Below are 17,658 nucleotides of genomic sequence, written 5' to 3'. Positions count from 1 at the left end.
AACTGCAGCTCCGCGATTTGTTCTGCACCGCCTTCCTTAACAAGAGAGTGAATCAATAAATCCATGCCCAATTTGATACCATGAAAGAATGCCAAAGCCTGGGCTTATAAAGAACACATTGGTAAAGGAATAGCTCTCGATCATATATGGTGGCCATTATGATTACCAAGGATGATTCCCACTCCAGCTGATCTATCACCATGAGCACTGTTAAAGTAGTTCCTCTTTCAATAATCATTATACTTTCGGTTTATATCTGCATGATATCTTGGGAAAATGGTTCCTGCATCACTATAAATATCTAGTGAAGTAAATATTGGTAGTGGGAATGGTCTTGAAGTTTTAGGCAGTATTCCATGATAATCTTACTTACTGTTTAATGTTATTACTTTCTGAAATCAATCAAGTAACTAGCAACTGTAATCATTGACTGCTCAAGGGAAACAGTGGAGCATTCTAACAAGAAGCCCGAGCCTTTTGATCTTGATAGCTAGAATTCCTTTTTTACAGAAGTGGTTCACCAAATTGACTCCTCACTATCACTAAGACTGTGTTTGATTTGATAGAAAAATAAGAGAGAAATAGAAAGTTGGGAGCTCGAGTGAGAAGACAACCCTTGCCATATGTCTATCATAGTTAAGATCCATTACATTAGCCAAAACGATGGAAGAAAGTGGTGATGCTGAGTTCCATTAATTATATTAATGTAATGGCTTGAAATCTTTCTTAATGTTCAGAATTAACATTGGATACAACCTTCTATACTAGGAGAAAAAAAAAACGCTACTTTCTCTACGTAATACAAGTGCCATGAACTTCTCAGGTAGTACACAGAGTAACTGAAAGATGAACTAGTCCTACAAAGGGTAAATTTCTAGAAAAAAATCCCTTCACTTCTGAATCAGAAACAAACCCATTTTCATTTGTATATATAACTCTTAATTTGGTACATACAAACTACCATATTTCCTAGATCCTATTCTGCGTGCATCAGGCAATCAACTTATCGTAGAAACCAGTTTTGGTACCCAACATTTGTCATGGTTGCATGGTTGTTTTTCTTTTGTTCAGAGCTCACCTTTCCAATATTTAGAGACGGAAGGTCCTCCACTTGATAAAAAGAAAGTTGCTGCTTCTTTGTGGAAGGAGATTCTGTAACTAAACTCTGAACATTGAAATTCTGACTAAAAGCTAATTCCTTACAAAGTAAGGACTCTAATTTTTCATGTTGGGTTGAGTTATCACCGCAGGAACAAAACCAAATAATTAAGAGCAGAAGCAATAACAGAAGCCTGGATGATGATAATCAGTGGAGGGGACCCGTCATCAGCACATATGCCATCAAGGTAAGGAAAGTTACAGGTGGAAGGTTGGCATGAGAATGATGTCCTTCTCCCTTAATAGGGAATACGGTAGGAAGTGAACATTCCTCCCCATTGAAAAACACCTTTTTAGGAAACCCATCTCCATTGGCTATGTTTATTCCAGGCGTCTCTTTCTTTGTAAATGAAATTACAGATTGTTGTTTACCGGGTACCCGTGGACTGTACTCATGTGTTCCATTTTTCTCTGCAATCAGATAATTCAATCCTGGTAACCCTTGAAAGAAGATAGTGTTGTTGAGTTCTGGAAGCTTGGTTCCATTGAATGAGTACACATTTTCGTAACCACGATAAGCTTTGCCAAATTGAATTGCTGTAAACCAATTTTCAAAGTCGAAATCTTCCCAATTGAAGAGAGTGATCCTAGAAGTCCATCCACCCCTGTAGTCAGAGTTGATGTGCCAGTTGATGCTAACCCCACAATTGTCGGGACATGGTAATAGCTTGGGGATGTGAAACTGTTTAATAGAAGCCCAAGCTCTGGCTTTTGCTGTTCTATTGGCAAAAGGAACAAGTAGAGCCTCTGGCGGGAGAAGCAATGGTGGTGCGTCTGGATTGCAAGTGTCTGTGTCATCACAGCCACATGCACAAGTGTTGCAAGGGATGACAGAATCATTGTAGAAAGCTGAGAATGAAACACAGCAGTGGGAGATCTTGTTATTTGGCTGGGTGATGTTGCAGACTACTTGCCAGCTTGCAATAGCTGAACTTGTTTGCTGAAGCCCGCTTGGGTCTGGAAATTCTGTAGGGTCTACTCTAATCGGAGGGCCACATTTGTAATCTGGATTGAGAACTCCATTAATTTTCCATTTTTGGGGAGGACTAATAGCAGTACGGTTAATATCAGGAGGAATCTTAAAGACTTGCAATTGGAAAATGGCCCTAGATTTGGTCTCATCCATGGTGGTTGGTAAGAGGGAGCCATTTCTACAGCAGTATGGGATATTTCCAATTTTCTCATCCTTTTCTCTATCTGGAGGGAGGTCTGTTATGATTGGTTTCTTTTCACAGTTCATCACAGGGCTGAAGTCAAAGTCCTGGTAATAGTTTCCAGAAGGACCATAAAGGCATGATGCACTATCTTTTCTATGAGTATATGCTCCTTTCATTGAGTATATGAACTCCCCCCTCGTCCACTCCCAAGTCAGGTTCCAGTGATCAAGACGTCCAAGAGGGTTGTTATTATCAATAGTTACCTGAGCAAAGTAGTTTGCTGGATAGGCTTGGAGAACATCATACATAAGAGACAGATCACCATTCTGGCGAGGCAAGAACTTGGTTATCTTTTTGGGTTTTTTTGCCTTGAATTTTGGGTTCCTGACACAACATGCATGCATTAAGCTCCCTGCAGAAACAATAGCAAAAAATAAGTTAAGATGCCTTTGAATCTCTGCTGTAAGCAGGTAATACAATGTTAAACACAGAACAGCTAGAAAGCCCATCCGGTTACCTTGGAGAAATAACCCAAGCTGCTCAGTACCTCTTCATCATCCATATTGCAGACATTAACCCAAGAAAAGATAATATCATCTATAAAGCATAATTTTTAGACACGACAGGGGTGATACACATTTGAACACTCTCTGCATTAATGGCTTTGTTTACAACCTGTATGGCTTCTGCAACTAGTTCATATAGGAGCAGTAATGACTTGGATTAGAAAATACCCAAACCAAAGCTGACTTCTGAAGCCAAGCTGAGACAGTAACGTGGTTCTCTGCAGTAGGAAACCATGTTAGGTTTGGTCGAATTTAGTTTAGTGAGACATCTCAACCCAAGCACAACTGGATATATAAAATGAGTGGGCATTTGGATGGTTTTGAGGATTTCCACTCTACGTAGTAGAACAGGGATTCTTTCTCTAACCAGGGAATTGTTGAAGTTCGTTCTTGCATATACCAACTTCATGACAATCCCTACTGTTGTGCAAAAATACAATCTTAGGATTGATGGTACTACAAGAAAGTAAAAAAAAAAAAAAAACAATTAAAAGATAATTAAGCACAAAAAACACAATGATTTTATATAGTTCAGACTTCAGTGTGATGCCCTAGGTCCACAGGAAAAGGCCAACAAAATAGTTCCTAGCTCTACTAAATAAAGCAAATTACAATATAATGAGCCCAAAATAGAACAAGAATGTTAATGAACAATTCCCTTCCCAAAATAAAGTTTCCTTCCTAGAGCCACAGCTATTCCTAAGAGAAATTAACGCTCTTCTAGTAAAACCCGGTAGAGAACCCAAACTGTTTTACATTCCTGAAGGTCTCTCATGGAGGGCCAAAGTCATTCAATGAAATACCCCGATGCACATGTTTATAGATATACAAGGAGGAAGGATCACTTTCCTTGTATAATACGAAACCCTGAATGGCCAAATACAGAAACGTCATATTCCTGGTAGATATCATTATCATATAGCAATGCCAGTTTTTCAAAATTCGAATCTCCCTTAGGCTCATTTTGGAAGGATTACAAATACAAATATGTAGAGTGCAAAACCTTGTATTCTGTATGTATTTCTACTGTATATATTTGCATTTATATTCCTTCCAAACTGAGCCTTATTAACATAGATGAGATTAGGATCATTGTAATGTTATAGTTAATCTCTCTTAATACAGATCGAATAGTTTGATCCAACCAAAAAAAAAAAAAAGAAAAAGAAAAAGATTGAATGACTATGGAGGGAGAAAGAACAAAAAAGAACGAAAAGGTGATGTTACTTATGTATGTGAATTACCATTGCAGCAATACCAGCTAACTGAGAAATTAATACTTACCATGTCGAGTCGGTGCTGGACATTTGTATCCATCGTTGGCAAGTTGTATAGTCTTGGGCATTGGAATCCCAGGTGGCTTCACCCCAAACTGCGTTCCAGTCATCTCAATCTCCGCTTGAATTTGGTTTATATCCCCAGCTGTATCGATCGATGTCTTCAAATCCACCTGCGGATTGCCTGATAGATACGTCCCGTTACCAACTGCAGCAGGGAAATCATCACCATCCACTATAATGGCACCACTAACTGAAACTAAGATCTCATCATGTTGAAACCCAATAAATATTTTCCATGCTTTGAGCTCTTCGGTTCCGGCGTTCAACACCGTCGCAATGGACTTAAAAGCCCAGGCTTGTGCTGTTACGTTCTTTACACGAGGGTACTCTTTCTCTCGGGATATGAACACATATGATAGGAAGATCCCGTTGCACTTTTCTTGTCCAGGTGGAGGGGCCGCTGGTTTTTCTTCGTCGTCATAATCCTGTGCTCCGCCTAAATAAACTATGTAAGGGATGAAGAAAAAGACGAAGAAGAGAGCTTTCCACGCCATTTTCATGTCTTACTTTAAATTATATATATTGTTAGGATTCTTGGTGCATTGGAATCTAAGACATTCTCTGGTTTTTCTGGGTAGAAAAGAATCTTATCAGGTAGGTCTTGGAGCTTTAATTGAGGAGTCTGCAAAGACTGGGAACGCGCGGGGGTAAGTCTGGCGATTGCCTGTCCGTGTCGGACCACCCGGGCCCGCGTAAGGGTACACAGCAGAGAGAGAGAGAGAGAGAGTGAGTGACGGAGGAATGGGGTTACGGGAACACTCAACTCAGATTACCCAAACCCACGCCCACCAAGTTGTTAATATTAGAGAAGACCGAGTCAGCCGAAACCTCCTCCTCTGAGTAAGCGTCGGAATTGGAGGAGAGACGGTCGGTGGTCTGAGATCTTTTTGTAATTCCGGTACAACTTTTTTCAGGACCATAATACCCTCATCGGATGTTTTATTAGTTGTTAGTTTGTTACTTGTTACCAGAGGTCAGAGTACCATGGATACGTTGGATGCCAGCAAGTTACTTATTACTACTTGTCTACCTCATCCACGTGTAGTAGGGGGCGTTCAAAGAAAACCAAATTGAACCAAACTGAATGGTTATTTGGTTCTCGGTTCGTTTCGTTTCCATTTCGCCAAAAATTTCAATCGAACTTAACTGAAAACCGAATTACAAATAATGACGATATATTAAAAATGAAAATATATTATTTATAAATTTGTAAATATTAATATTAATATTAATGGGCCGAAACCAATCTGAATTGAATGTGGTTTAGTTTGGTTCATTAGAATGGACCAAACTTGGTGAGAATCGGTGCAAATGGTGCAAAAAGATATATTCCAGTACTCGGGATATGTTATTCATGATTGTTCCCACATCCTTCCTCACAGTACACCATGACCGTGTGTTGGGAAGATCTCCCCATGATAAGAAAGATATTCTCAATACACAGCGGCAATGCATCATGAGTAGAGATGTGGAAAAAGCTCGTGAAAAGCTCGGTGTAAACTCATGTTTATACCATTTGAACAGTCTCTTGCAATCTTGCATTAGTAATATCTCTATGTAAAATAAATCACATAAGTATAAAAATATAAAAATGTTCTCACTATAATAAGGCTGTAAAGACTGTTGGAATGAGTTTACACAGACCGAAGCCAAATTCATTGGTAGATAGCATATTCGAGCCCATATTCTCGATGTACGGCTGTAAGAAGTATGAGGAACAATTTTGTGAGAAGGAAATTCCAACACGTATAACTCGGTCATTGTCAGTACCATGAACCGAGCTCCTCGAAGACAGACGGTTTTAAAATTAGCGAGGTAAAATCCCAAACCATAGCAAAAATAGGAAGAAGATGAAGGCTGACATGTATTTGGGAGAAGGCTAAAGGCAACCTCCTATAAAAATGTACGAGATTATTAATTTAAAACCATTCATATCCATTTCAACATCCTTGTCTTCATTATCCCAGATATTTTATTGACATTTCTCATATTGTTGCATTTGTTTTAATTTGAGTACAAAGTAGCTAGGGTAGGTGTAAATTTTGCACCGCATCATATCCATCTCCATAAGGGTGTGAAACTTCATCTATCTTAAAAAAGTAACTTTAAATAATTTTACTGCCCATGCATGCATCCGTTCCTCTTTGTTGTCTGTCTTTCATAGAGTGGGGACTAGCTACTAAGCTATACCTCATTTTACTTTCCCTACCAAACAAAGCAAAAGTAAAGTTAATCTGAACGGAAGTAAACCAAAATTTCAATCACCTTCATATTTTACCTCCAAGATATCGGTTACCTTCCTTTTACCCCCTGTATATTTTACATAGTCCAAATGAATTTTGCACTTGAAACAAATGTGGTCTAGAGATGTTTTTAGACATTGCAGCTTTGACCACCGGCAACCAACACAAAATACATGCACGTTTTCCCATACAATCACGTGTCAGTATAAGTAAAATTTGCAGCCATACTCGACCCTAGAGATTTGATTTGACCCATTATAAGTCAAATTGAGTTCAACTAGGGGTATATCTGGATCCAATGCAATAAGAGTCTTGGGAGGTCCAAATTCAATTTGATAAAATTTGTTTATATTTTTCAATATCTGAATCGAAACTCAGCAAACCAAATTACATAAATCTATATTTTATAATACTTATTTGGGTCAGGACCACACTAATATCTGTTTATTTAGGTTTCAAATAAGTGAGAATGTAAATATGTAGGGTGTAAAATGGTTCATATATTACCAAATAGACTTTTAGCTGTAATGGATGCAAATATGAATTCCAATAAAGTATATCTCTTTTTTTTTTTATCAAAAGCCCACTTTAATGCAAATTTACTTCTTTTTAATTGATGTATTTTTACATCTCATTATCCATGTAAATATGCATTAGAAAATGTGTTTTCTGTTATTTGTCAAAGTATAAATATAATGTTGTCAAACACAAGAAAAAATGAACCGGAGTGCAAATTTACCTTGAACCAGGATTTACACTCCATTTGCATCGTTTCCAAATGCAGCCTTAGGGAAATAAGTCCCAATATGTACTTATTCTTAGGAATAAGCGCTTTAAGAAGCTAAGTTTTGTGCCTATTATTTTTTTGGCCTGTTTTTCAAAATACCTATACTACCCACTGTTTGAAATAAGTGCTGTCACCAAATTCTCATAAGTCTATCATTTATTTTTCAAATAATCACTCCAAAATTCAGCCAAAGTGTAAATGAGAGTGTGGAACTTTGGTTTGACTAAAGTACCTCAATTTTTTGTTTTGGTTACTCCATAATTGTGAGGACAAAAACATAATTTGAACAATCACTTTTTTCTTCATTCAAATTCCTCTCATTAAGTCTTATATTTAATATTAATTCTCATTAACATTCATTGAATCCTATTCTTGAATAGAATATCCCTATTTTTGAATTTGGCCCCTAAGGGCACAAAATGTAATTTCAATTACTACACTTCTCCTCATTTAATTCCTTCTCATTAAGTCTTATATTTAGAGTGTTAACACTCATTCTTTTATTAAATCCTGTATTAATTAACCATATTAAAGAAAAATAAGTATGACAAAGAACATTTATTTTTATTAATGATAGAAATACAATGCAAATTTAAAACCAACACAAAAAATGGAGTTATTTTCTTATGGGAAAATTCCCGATAGGTACCTTGTACTTTAGGTCGAGTGCCAATTTAGTACCTGAACTTTAAAACACGGCAATCTAGTGCTCAGACTTTCATTTTGCGACAATCTAGTACCCAACGTTAACTAGTCGTTAAGTGGCATGCAAAAATACAAAAATGCCCTTCGATCTACCATCTCCCCCACCTTCAGCTGTAGAGGCTTGTTCTCTCCGGTAACAAATTCTCTGGCGAGATTCCCGACGGAATTTGGCCCAATCTCGACAACTTGGTTCAACTCGATTTGTCGTCAAACGAATTCAACAGATCGACCCCAGCTGATCTCAGCAATTTGAAAATCACTTTCTAGGACTCTAAACCTCTCCTTCAATCATTTCTCTAGCGAGATCCCAAGATCACTTGGCAGACTGCCGGTGACAGTAAGCTTCAATCTTAGGCATAACAACCTCAGCGGACAAATCCCTCAAACCGACAGTAAGATCACTTGGCAGACTGCTGGTGACGGTATCTGATACCAATTCAAAGAAAGGGCTAAAACCAAGTTTGATAATATTAATTGCCGTTGCAAGCACTGTCGAAGTCGCGGTCATTGGTTTGCTCATCGTCTACATAACGAAACTGATTCTACAAATGCTTCATTACTAGTCCTACCGGCCACCCAAATGGCTACTATTCCACTGGGATTTAGATCCGGGATACAACCAACAACTATGGTGAGAGACTACCTAGTGACGGTGATCTGGAGCTAAATCAAAGATGACGATTCGATGGTCAAACTTTCGCTCCAACTTGGTGACGATGATCAGACTATAACCAGGGGACAGGGTGTGGCATAGAGAGAGAAAGAGAAAACAATGAAAATGAATGAGAATGTGGGAGAGAAAGAAGGAGGTAGAAGAAACGAAAACCACCGTGGGTTCAGATCTACCACCGGAAGTTGCAGTAGTGAATAGAAGTTGAGGAATGCAAAACGGTTTCAAATGTGCCGCCGCTTTGCTTCTCTATGAAGAAGATGAATAGTGTTTGAAAATGAATTCAGTGATTTGATGGTGGAAGAAGAAGAAGAGAGAGGAGAGAAGGAGAAGAGATCGGACTAAGAGGGATGTCGTCACCGCTGCAACTCTATTTGAACAAAAGGGAAGAGGAATACTGGAAGAAAAAGATTCCGACAGTTGTAGCTGCATGTTCTGGTGGTGGTGAGGAGATTGGGTGAAGGTGGAGGACAAAGTTATAAAGAATTTGCAGCGGTGGTACAGGCAATCGGACGCGTTAAGCACCCCAATATTGTAAGGTTAAGGGCGTATTACTGGGCTACTGATGAAAAGCTTCTTTGGTGGCGATGTTGGGGTGGAACCAGGCATGGCCGGAGCCATTGCTGCAAGCATTCTTCGGTGCGGAGAAAAACGTCTAGCTGGTGGTGGATGGAGGCTTTACCTCCATCAAGAGATTTGGGTTCTCGGAACCTGATCTTCATTTTCTTGAGAAAGAAGATGATGAACAATTAGACCTGTTCATGGGCCGGGTGCCCTGACGGGCTGGCCCGGCCCCTGGACGGGCTTGAACAGGTATATAGGCCTGCGGGCTTAACCTCGGGCCAAAAAGCTGGCCTGCAATAAATTCGAGCTGAGCTCGGGATTTTCCAAAATAGCCCGGCCCGAGCCCAGCCTGGCCCGACCTATAACCAAACCTAAAAACCCTAGTTGAATACCCATCTTTTTTTCACCTCTTTCCCTTCTTTTTCCAATTGAATTCTTATTCTCCACATCCTCTTTCCCTTTTTCTTTTTTTAATATAAATAAATTTTGAATTTATACTTTTTTTAATGTAAATAAATTCTGATTTATATTGATTATTGAATAGAGAAAATTTCTAATTTTTTTTATTAGGTCGGGCTTCAGGCTTGGGCTCGGGCTTCGAGCTTTTTATTAGGGCCGGGCTTGGGCCCAAGTTGTAGGCCTGTTGGTCGGGCCGAGCTCGGGCTCGGGCCTAATATATTTCTGTTAATGAAGAGTAAAAGCCCGGCCTGAGCCCGGCCCGGCCCGGCCCATGAACAGGTCTATGAACAATGTGTTTGGGCTCTGTTTCATTTTCTCGAGAAAGAAGATGAATAGTGTCCAAGGGTAATTTTGACATTTTTAAAAGTCTTAAATCACACATGAGGTCACGTGATATACATAATTGACGGTCTATTAACGGTAGGAATTAGATTGTCGCAAAATGAAAGTTCGGGTATTAGATTGCACGTTTTAAAGTTCGGGTACTAAATTGGCACTTGGCCTAAAGTACAAGGTACCTATCGGGAATTTTCCCTTTTCTTATTTGGTGGTGAGCCAACAATGCAACCTTTTTTGGGTCAAGTGTGTAAACCCTTGATGTCATAATTAAATAATAATAAATAATAATAAATAAAAAAATAAAAAAAGATGAAAATACACATAAATATCAAAACTACAAAAAAAATTGTAGAAAACATCTGGGAACCTCTCTCATATCATATATTTATCATATTAAATAAGAATAAGTGTTAAAAATAAGAATAATTTTTATAAACATGCATAGAAATATAAAAAAATGTAGAAGATTTTGAAACAATATTATTTACTATCATCATCATAAAAAAATTACTACGAGCAAAGCACATATGTACTTATTAGTTAGTATATGTAAATAAACAAAAATACATTTATCTAAATCCCAAACAAGTCAAACTTTCAAATCAAATCATAACCTAACCATGGTTAAATAAGGCCATGTTTGGTTCAAGGGCTCATTCTTTTAATTCTTACTCATTTTGGGCAAGAATGAGCAAGAATGAATAACACTACAATGTTTGGTTATAAAATTCTTGCCATGGGCCATATTCTTTTTAGAATGAAAAATCAGCCCATAGTACAAAAGTTGAGGTAGCTTACAACATGAAAAATAATCATGCCCCATCTTGGTCATTTTCATTCTTTGAGGAAACTTTGTTTGCAAAACTGTTGCGATAGATGTTTACTAGCGAACTATTGTGGAAGTACTTTTATGAAAGCATTTTTATAAAAGTACTTTTACACACTTTTATGAAAGCACTTTAATAAAAACACTTTTATGAAGTACTTTTATAAAAGTACTTTTATGGAAGAACTTTTACAAAAGTACTTTTATGAAAGAATTTATTGTAAAAGCACTTGTACGTAAATACTTCTATAAAAGCACGTTTACCGAAGTACTTTTATAAAAGCACTTCTACGGAAGTACTTTTATTAAAGAACTTTTACAAAAGTATTTTTTACGAAAGCACTTTTATGAAAGTACTTTTGTTAAAGTATTTTTATGAAAACACTTTTCCAAAAGTACTTTTACATAGGACACTTGTAAGTTTTTTTTTTTTGAAAAATAGATTTTGGGGCAGGGACGGGTTTTGGGAATTTACAACCCGTATAGGTATGGGTAAGATACAATATTAGGCTAAATCTGATTTTCCCTAACCCGCATATTGTTGAAAGACATGAAATTATGTATTAGTTGTTGAATTAATAATATTTTGAATTTTATGTGAAGGATGATTGATAGTTTATATGTTTTCTACATATTTTAATCAAATAATTGAAATTTTTTATGTTTGTTCATGTTATTTTTTTATTGCTTATATATATATATATAGGAAATAGTAAGAAATTATATGCAGGTTCTAGACTCGCCTCCAACCCAACTTGCCACATTTTGCATTTTTATCTACAAGGAGGGTTTGGATTATAAAAGTCTAACATGCTCCGGGTTTTGAGGAGGGTACAGGTTGGGAGGTCTAGAGAGGTGGATAGGGTCTAAAATTTACAAAACCCTCCCCAAATCTGCCCTACTGCCATCCCTAATATTAATACAACAATATATGGCTCTAGATTTTTGCACACACAAGCTACCAACTAAAATTGCACCCAAATCATTGCAAACTCCATAGTCTCAATAAGCAACATTTATTGCTTGCCCTTTGACAAAACTAGCTAGTGTTGCAACATGTTTGTACGATTAAAAATTGTCTCGTTATTTCCCACTATATTCACTCTTCTCTTACATCTATGGGACCATAAACCCTACATTTACTTATACTTAGACCTGTTCATGCGTCAGGCTCATCAGGCTTAGCTTTTGTCAAAATTTGAATGGGCCTGACGCAAAACCCAAGCCCAAATCCTTGCCATGAACATATCTAACTTATCCTCCATGACAATTAAGCAATAGTTAAGTAACTTCCAAAAAGCCTAGCTTAGTCTCCTCGTCCATTTAGTAAGTTTATCAGATTGTGTTATGAAATCCCAAAAAAGCACAGATTTGAATAACACACGAAGAATTAAAAAGAGACAGAGAAACAAGAAACAAGGCACACACAAATTTATGTGGTTCGTCTTATTGCCTATATCCATGGGCAAAAGGAGAGCTGAAATCTACAAAGTTGTATAAGCCCTCTCCCGCAGAAACCCTAAACCGCAATACACCCAAACTCTTTGAACTCTGCTTCTTTTGCAAGCCAAAAGATAAATAAAAAGAAAAGGAAAAATCTTTAGTATGAAAAAGATATGATATAAAAAGAGTTTTGACCAATCAAAATCCACCCATGAATATTGATAAATAACACCCGCTATCACATTTATAATTACAGTTTATAGGTCAATTGTTTTTTAATATCATATATTTTCCATATCATAGTAGAACCCAAAAGAAAAACCTCGGAACAAGTATTCACGTCAAACCCATAAGCTAAAAATGGATGGGCCCATACACTTTTATTACATACAAGTATAAACCATTATGAAATTTTGCTTTTGGTGTTTTATTTCAACTTATTCGGAGCAGGTTAAGAAATAAATTACAATAAAAAGTGAAAGACACAAACACAACAAATTGTATAATGCATTGTTCCATTTTCCTGCAAAAGAAGTCTAGAAACAATTAAACACTTCACCAAAAGCGAACAAAATTTTCAGAACAAATTGAAATTTCACGAGTACAGGGTATTCAATGTATAGCCTTGGGGCTAAGAGTCTTATTGATCTATAATATGCAAGGGGTGTAGGTCATTATCAATCACGACCATCCAATTAAATGGATCTCACAAATGGTGACTCTTACAAGTCACAACAGAATTTCTATAATTTTGACTATAGGATTTAAAAGATCAAGATGATAAAATATCCATCTTTCTTCCTACTTTGACTCTATCCATGTTTCTCTGTTCAGACATAACCCTCTCGTTTAATTAAGCTACGTTGGTTCAAACATAACCCTCTTCATCTCTTTACCATACCAAATTCTTATTTTCATTGTTTTAGCTATATATTAAATCTAAACTAAGTACAAGTGAAGCAAAAAAAAACAAACTTTTTTGCTTTACACGGGAATGAAAAACTATCATCCAACCACTCAACCTTCTTCTTTCTGCCCTTGAGAGTGAACATCCCAAGCGCAACTGGGGGAATTCATCACCCCCTTCTTTCTACATTCCAATGTTTTGTTTTTTCTAAAAGCTTTTGTATTGCCCCAACTTCATGTTACACGGCTAGAATATTAATCCTTGATGATTAGGTGCAGTCTCCACTTAGGTTAGCCGTTAGCGTGCCAGCAAATGAAGAGGATTTTATTTTCTTGACGACCTTGAGGATGACGAGGACGTCGACTTGGTCTTCTTCCGGTGTTTCTTGTCGTTGGTCATTTGAGAAGCCTGTTGAGGTCCCATAGATCGTTCGAAATCTGTCGATGAACAAATCAGCAAACTAGTTTAATTAGTAATTTTGTTTATCAAGGCCCAAATCTATTATCATCAATCAGTCATTTGAAAGACTGTCCACTTCAACATCTTTGAATAGTTTATTTGAAGAACCAGTTTAGTTGAATCTTCAGTTCAACCCTCCCCAACAGCCCCAAATAAAGTTAAATCCTCTGAAACGAGTGTGATACAAAAGCCAGATGTGAGAGATATTTTTAATACACGACAAGAATGTACTGTATAACATTGTGAGAAACTATCTTGTGGGGGCTGATTTGAATTCCTCACATACAAATCAAATTGGGGTATTAGAAATATTTAATATTATTATTAATTATCATCATTATCATCATCCTAAGCCTTATCCCAACCATATAGGATCGACTACATACATCCTATTATTCCATTTCATTCTTTTTCTTTTCATGTTTGATAGACTTTACTATTCCGTTCTGTTCAATGCAATATCATCATTAAATTATAAGGGCTCAAATCATTTTTAACTACTTGCACCCAAAACCCTCCCCGTCTCCAACTTGTAATACATCACTTACTAATTATCATTATTAGTCCGACCACTAAATCTTCTGATTGAGTGCCCAATGTCAAACAAAAACAAGGGTCTATAAGAGATTAAGAGCAAGTTGAGAAATTAAAAAAAAAAAAATTCTTAATATGTACTCTCTGATAAACGAAGTAGAATCCCACAGCCATAGCCCATAGGAGTTAGTGAATATAGCAGTAGCACCCACAACGCGGAGCAGCTCAGAACCGAGTGACCAATTGTACTGTAGGGTCATCGGCCTGGGCTTCAGGTTGAATAATGGATTCAGCGCTCATTAGTCATCCTATGATTGTGAAGTGACGGTGATCAGAGAGCTACACTAGAAACCAGGGCCCATCCTCTCATGAACCGAGTGTGGGCTCCACCGCACCCGACAAAAGAATATCGTCCGGGGAGACCGTGACCGAACAGAATCATTCCTTTAGATAAATAGTAATTATAAATTGTAGTATATGATAATTCCAAAATACTTAATGTAACAGCGAATCAATCCTGACCGTTTTCTTTGTCAAGGGGGGGATAGGCTGTCAATTTGCCCATCCAAGATTCCCTCTGTTCTTGTAGCTCCTCCCTCTTCTTATTATTATTGGATTGTAGGAAAGCGTGTCCCGTGGGGTAACAGGGTCCCTACCTCACTGTAGAAGCAAAGCATCTTCCACCTTTCTTTCTCTCTCTCTCACATTCACGAAACTAACCCTAAAGACTGAGGAGTCTATGTTTTGGTTTCATGGAAAATAGAAAGGTGGGGAAAAGTTAGTATGGAATTTCACAAATTTTGTTAACAATTTTCCCTTAGCTCCCTGTTTCTCACTTATTTTCTATCAAACCAAACCCAATTACCACTATATTACCATAAGAAATTGGACTTCTGTTTCATTTACGAGAAAGATTGAAAGAGAGGGTATCAAACATACCTTGAGAAGACCAAGTTGAAACAGCACTGAGATTGGGATCCCTTGGGTCACTAATTTTGCTTAGAGACGTAGCTGAGAAATCTGATGAAGTCTTGAATTTGTTCATCTACGTAGCAGATAGAAGAACAAGGAACTCTCTCAGAATTGAAAGAGAAAAGGAGACTGAACAGATCAATCCATACGTGTAAAATGAGAAACAGAGCAAATGTTAAGTACCCAGCTGGGTGCATTGGAAGAATGGCTATCCCACCCAATGTGTGCAACATGTTTAACATCTGTTGGGTACCCAATCTCCATATCACGGTCCTTGCCGACTGAAAAGCAAACCCATTTCTCGTCTTCAGCCTAGAGAGCATAAAACCCATGAAAGGAGATAATAAATGGCAAAAAGATTTAAATAAGGAGGAGGCAGTACCAAAGATTTGGGAGAGGTACTTGAACCCCTTATAGATCCCCTTCATCTTTGTCATGGTAGATTATCCAGAACAGATCCAAGTCCAACAGCTCCTTTAAGATACCAAACACGAAAGAAATGAAAAAAGGAGAAAAAAAAAAACAGACAAACAGACAAAAGAAGAGATGGGTCTGGTTGGATGAATTTGGATTTTCTGAAAACTTCCCATGAAGAAAACTAAATGCTTCGAGCATTAACAGTAGTGCAGCAGGAGACCCAAAGGCGATTCATATGTATTAAATCCATGATCTTAGTAGATACAGATATGGCAGAGAATAGGGTGATTTGGGATCTCTGCTTTATTTAATGCGAAGCAAAAGAAGAAACAACATAAATATTACCTTATAATGAACGGGCGTTAATGTCTTGAGATCGCAAAGTTTGAGATTCAGAAGAAAAGCCTCTCCTCCTCCTCTCATCAAGCTTCATCGTCATTCATCTTTGGTAATTAGTTGTTGGAGACACTAAGTAAAACACTTGTCCTGCAGTTTAAAAGAAGAAAAGGGACGGAGTGATGCAAAAAGAAGAAAAGGGAACAAAAAGAAGTTTGGTCCTGCAGAAGATGGGTTGCAGATTACAAAAGCTAAACTTGATTGACTAATGATATGTGGAGGAGAAATGGAGAAGTAGAGAAGGAGAAGAGAAAGAAAAAGGTGGAGTGGGAAGAAACAAGGTGGATGGAACTTCCCAAATCGAGAGTGAGAGAAGGTTTTAACTTTTCTTAAGGAGAATGCATAGACGACAAGAAAGGTGGATCAATTAAATGTAATTCAGCTTCAGCCAGTGAATTGTAAATTGTAGCCTCTCTCTCTCTCTCTCTCGTGAGACAGAAGATCTAGAATTATTGAGGGATATTTTGCAATTAATAAATGTGAGTTTTACTGCTAAATGACAAATCTATCCTTCTATACTTTTAGTGTTTAAAACGTATCCTTCTTGGAATATCCAAAAAGCTTACCATGTTAACTTGATTTTAGAGATGAAACATATATGAGCCCCAATGAAATTTCCCAGGGGCGTAGGAATAATAGGAAACTAGGAATCATGCTCTTGCTTGTATGATCCTAACAGTGCAATTGGGATCTTCTTGACAACTGGTGGATCCAGAAGGCGGATCATGATCTCTTGTATCGGTTACCCCGCTTGGATTGTGTTTCATAAAAGTATATTTATTTCAATTGTTTGATAATTTGTTTTTAGTACAAATTTTATTTGCATTTGTGTAAATGCACAGAGTGCGAAATTCTGATTTACTTTTGCTTTATATTTTGACTTGTCTTTTTTGTTTTTGTTTCAGACAAGTAAACCTTATTTAAAAGAGGATAGAGGTAGGAGGAAGGTTATTTATTTGACATTGAGGTAAAAAGCATTTATTTCAAGGGAATTAGTGTAAGAGGAAGTTGGTGCAAATTTTGCATCAATTTATGAATACAAAATTTACTCTGCCAAAGACTGCAAATGAAACAAAAAGTATAAATTTTGTATCAGGCACACTTTACAAATGATTGTTACAAACAATCAAATGCAAAATTTGTATTCACTGTTTGACCCGGGAACCGGACCCTTAATCGGTTTGTTCTCCGGGTCGGTTTTAAAAACCTTGATTAGTTGAATAGGATGCACTGCAGTGCAAATTCATTTTGTCTTAATTTGGGGAGAGTACAAATATAAATATCTATATTGCAAAACCTTATATTTTGTATGTATTTGTTCTGTACATATTTGTATTTGTACCCTTTCCAAATTGGGCATTAGGCTTAGTTTGGAAAGAATACAAATACAAATATATACAGTACAAATAAATACAAAAGAATACAAAATACAAGGTTTTGCACTCTACATATTTGTATTTATACTCCTTCCAAACTGAGCCTTAATCTCAATTTGGGGGAGTACAAATGTAAATATTTATGGCTGTGTTTGGTTATAATGCAAATAAATTTGCAGTGCAAATGATTTGAATGTAAATTGTGATTTATTTTTGTTTTAATTTTTAGTTTGTTTTGTTTGATTGCAATACAAATGAAGTAAATTAAGACATGAAGCAGAATAAAATAAAATCCAAAATAAAATTAAACAAGAATTTGCATTTTTTTTATATTTGCACT

The 17,658-nt window shown here is 36.9% G+C and overlaps 2 protein-coding genes across 4 annotated transcripts; both read right to left on the bottom strand.

The window, feature by feature from the left end:
* Positions 1-664: 664 nt before the first annotated feature.
* LOC104585657 (COBRA-like protein 10) lies at positions 665-4,991 on the bottom strand. Its single transcript, XM_010242607.3, has 2 exons — positions 4,166-4,991; positions 665-2,727 (listed from the first exon to the last, which is right to left on the bottom strand). Exons 1-2 carry the CDS (start codon positions 4,719-4,721, stop codon positions 1,307-1,309), a joined length of 1,977 nt encoding a protein of 658 aa, XP_010240909.1. The 5' UTR covers positions 4,722-4,991; the 3' UTR covers positions 665-1,306.
* Positions 4,992-13,148: 8,157 nt separating this feature from the next.
* Positions 13,149-16,344, bottom strand: LOC104585658 (CRIB domain-containing protein RIC10). Of its 3 annotated transcripts, none has more exons than XM_010242608.3 (5): positions 15,892-16,338; positions 15,512-15,603; positions 15,313-15,434; positions 15,097-15,202; positions 13,149-13,601 (listed from the first exon to the last, which is right to left on the bottom strand). In XM_010242608.3, exons 2-5 carry the CDS (start codon positions 15,564-15,566, stop codon positions 13,489-13,491), a joined length of 396 nt encoding a protein of 131 aa, XP_010240910.1. In that variant the 5' UTR covers positions 15,567-15,603; positions 15,892-16,338; the 3' UTR covers positions 13,149-13,488. The 3 variants fall into 3 exon arrangements, with proteins under 3 accessions (XP_010240910.1, XP_010240911.1, XP_019056077.1); XM_010242609.3 differs by having other exon boundaries at positions 15,313-15,410; positions 15,892-16,335; XM_019200532.2 differs by lacking the exon at positions 15,512-15,603 and having other exon boundaries at positions 15,313-15,441; positions 15,892-16,344.
* Positions 16,345-17,658: the final 1,314 nt, after the last annotated feature.

This window comes from Nelumbo nucifera, chromosome 1 (assembly GCF_055504915.1).
Source record: "Nelumbo nucifera cultivar China Antique chromosome 1, China Antique-T2T, whole genome shotgun sequence".
Lineage (NCBI taxonomy): Eukaryota > Viridiplantae > Streptophyta > Magnoliopsida > Proteales > Nelumbonaceae > Nelumbo > Nelumbo nucifera.
This window is presented reverse-complemented; position numbering and strand designations above follow the sequence as displayed.

Excerpts from the sequence above, each read along its gene's own strand:
- LOC104585657 (XM_010242607.3), bottom strand. The coding sequence starts at position 4,721 with ATGAAAATGGCGTGGAAAGCTCTCTTCTTCGTCTTTTTCTTCATCCCT. Across the intron at positions 2,728-4,165 it reads TCCAGCACCGACTCGACATG|GGAGCTTAATGCATGCATGT; the intron begins GTAAGTATTAAT and ends TTGTTTCTGCAG.
- LOC104585658 (XM_019200532.2), bottom strand. The coding sequence starts at position 15,969 with ATGAGAGGAGGAGGAGAGGCTTTTCTTCTGAATCTCAAACTTTGCGAT. Across the intron at positions 15,442-15,891 it reads TAACGCCCGTTCATTATAAG|GCTGAAGACGAGAAATGGGT; the intron begins GTAATATTTATG and ends TATGCTCTCTAG. Across the intron at positions 13,602-15,096 it reads TTCAACTTGGTCTTCTCAAG|ATTTCGAACGATCTATGGGA; the intron begins GTATGTTTGATA and ends GTTCATCGACAG.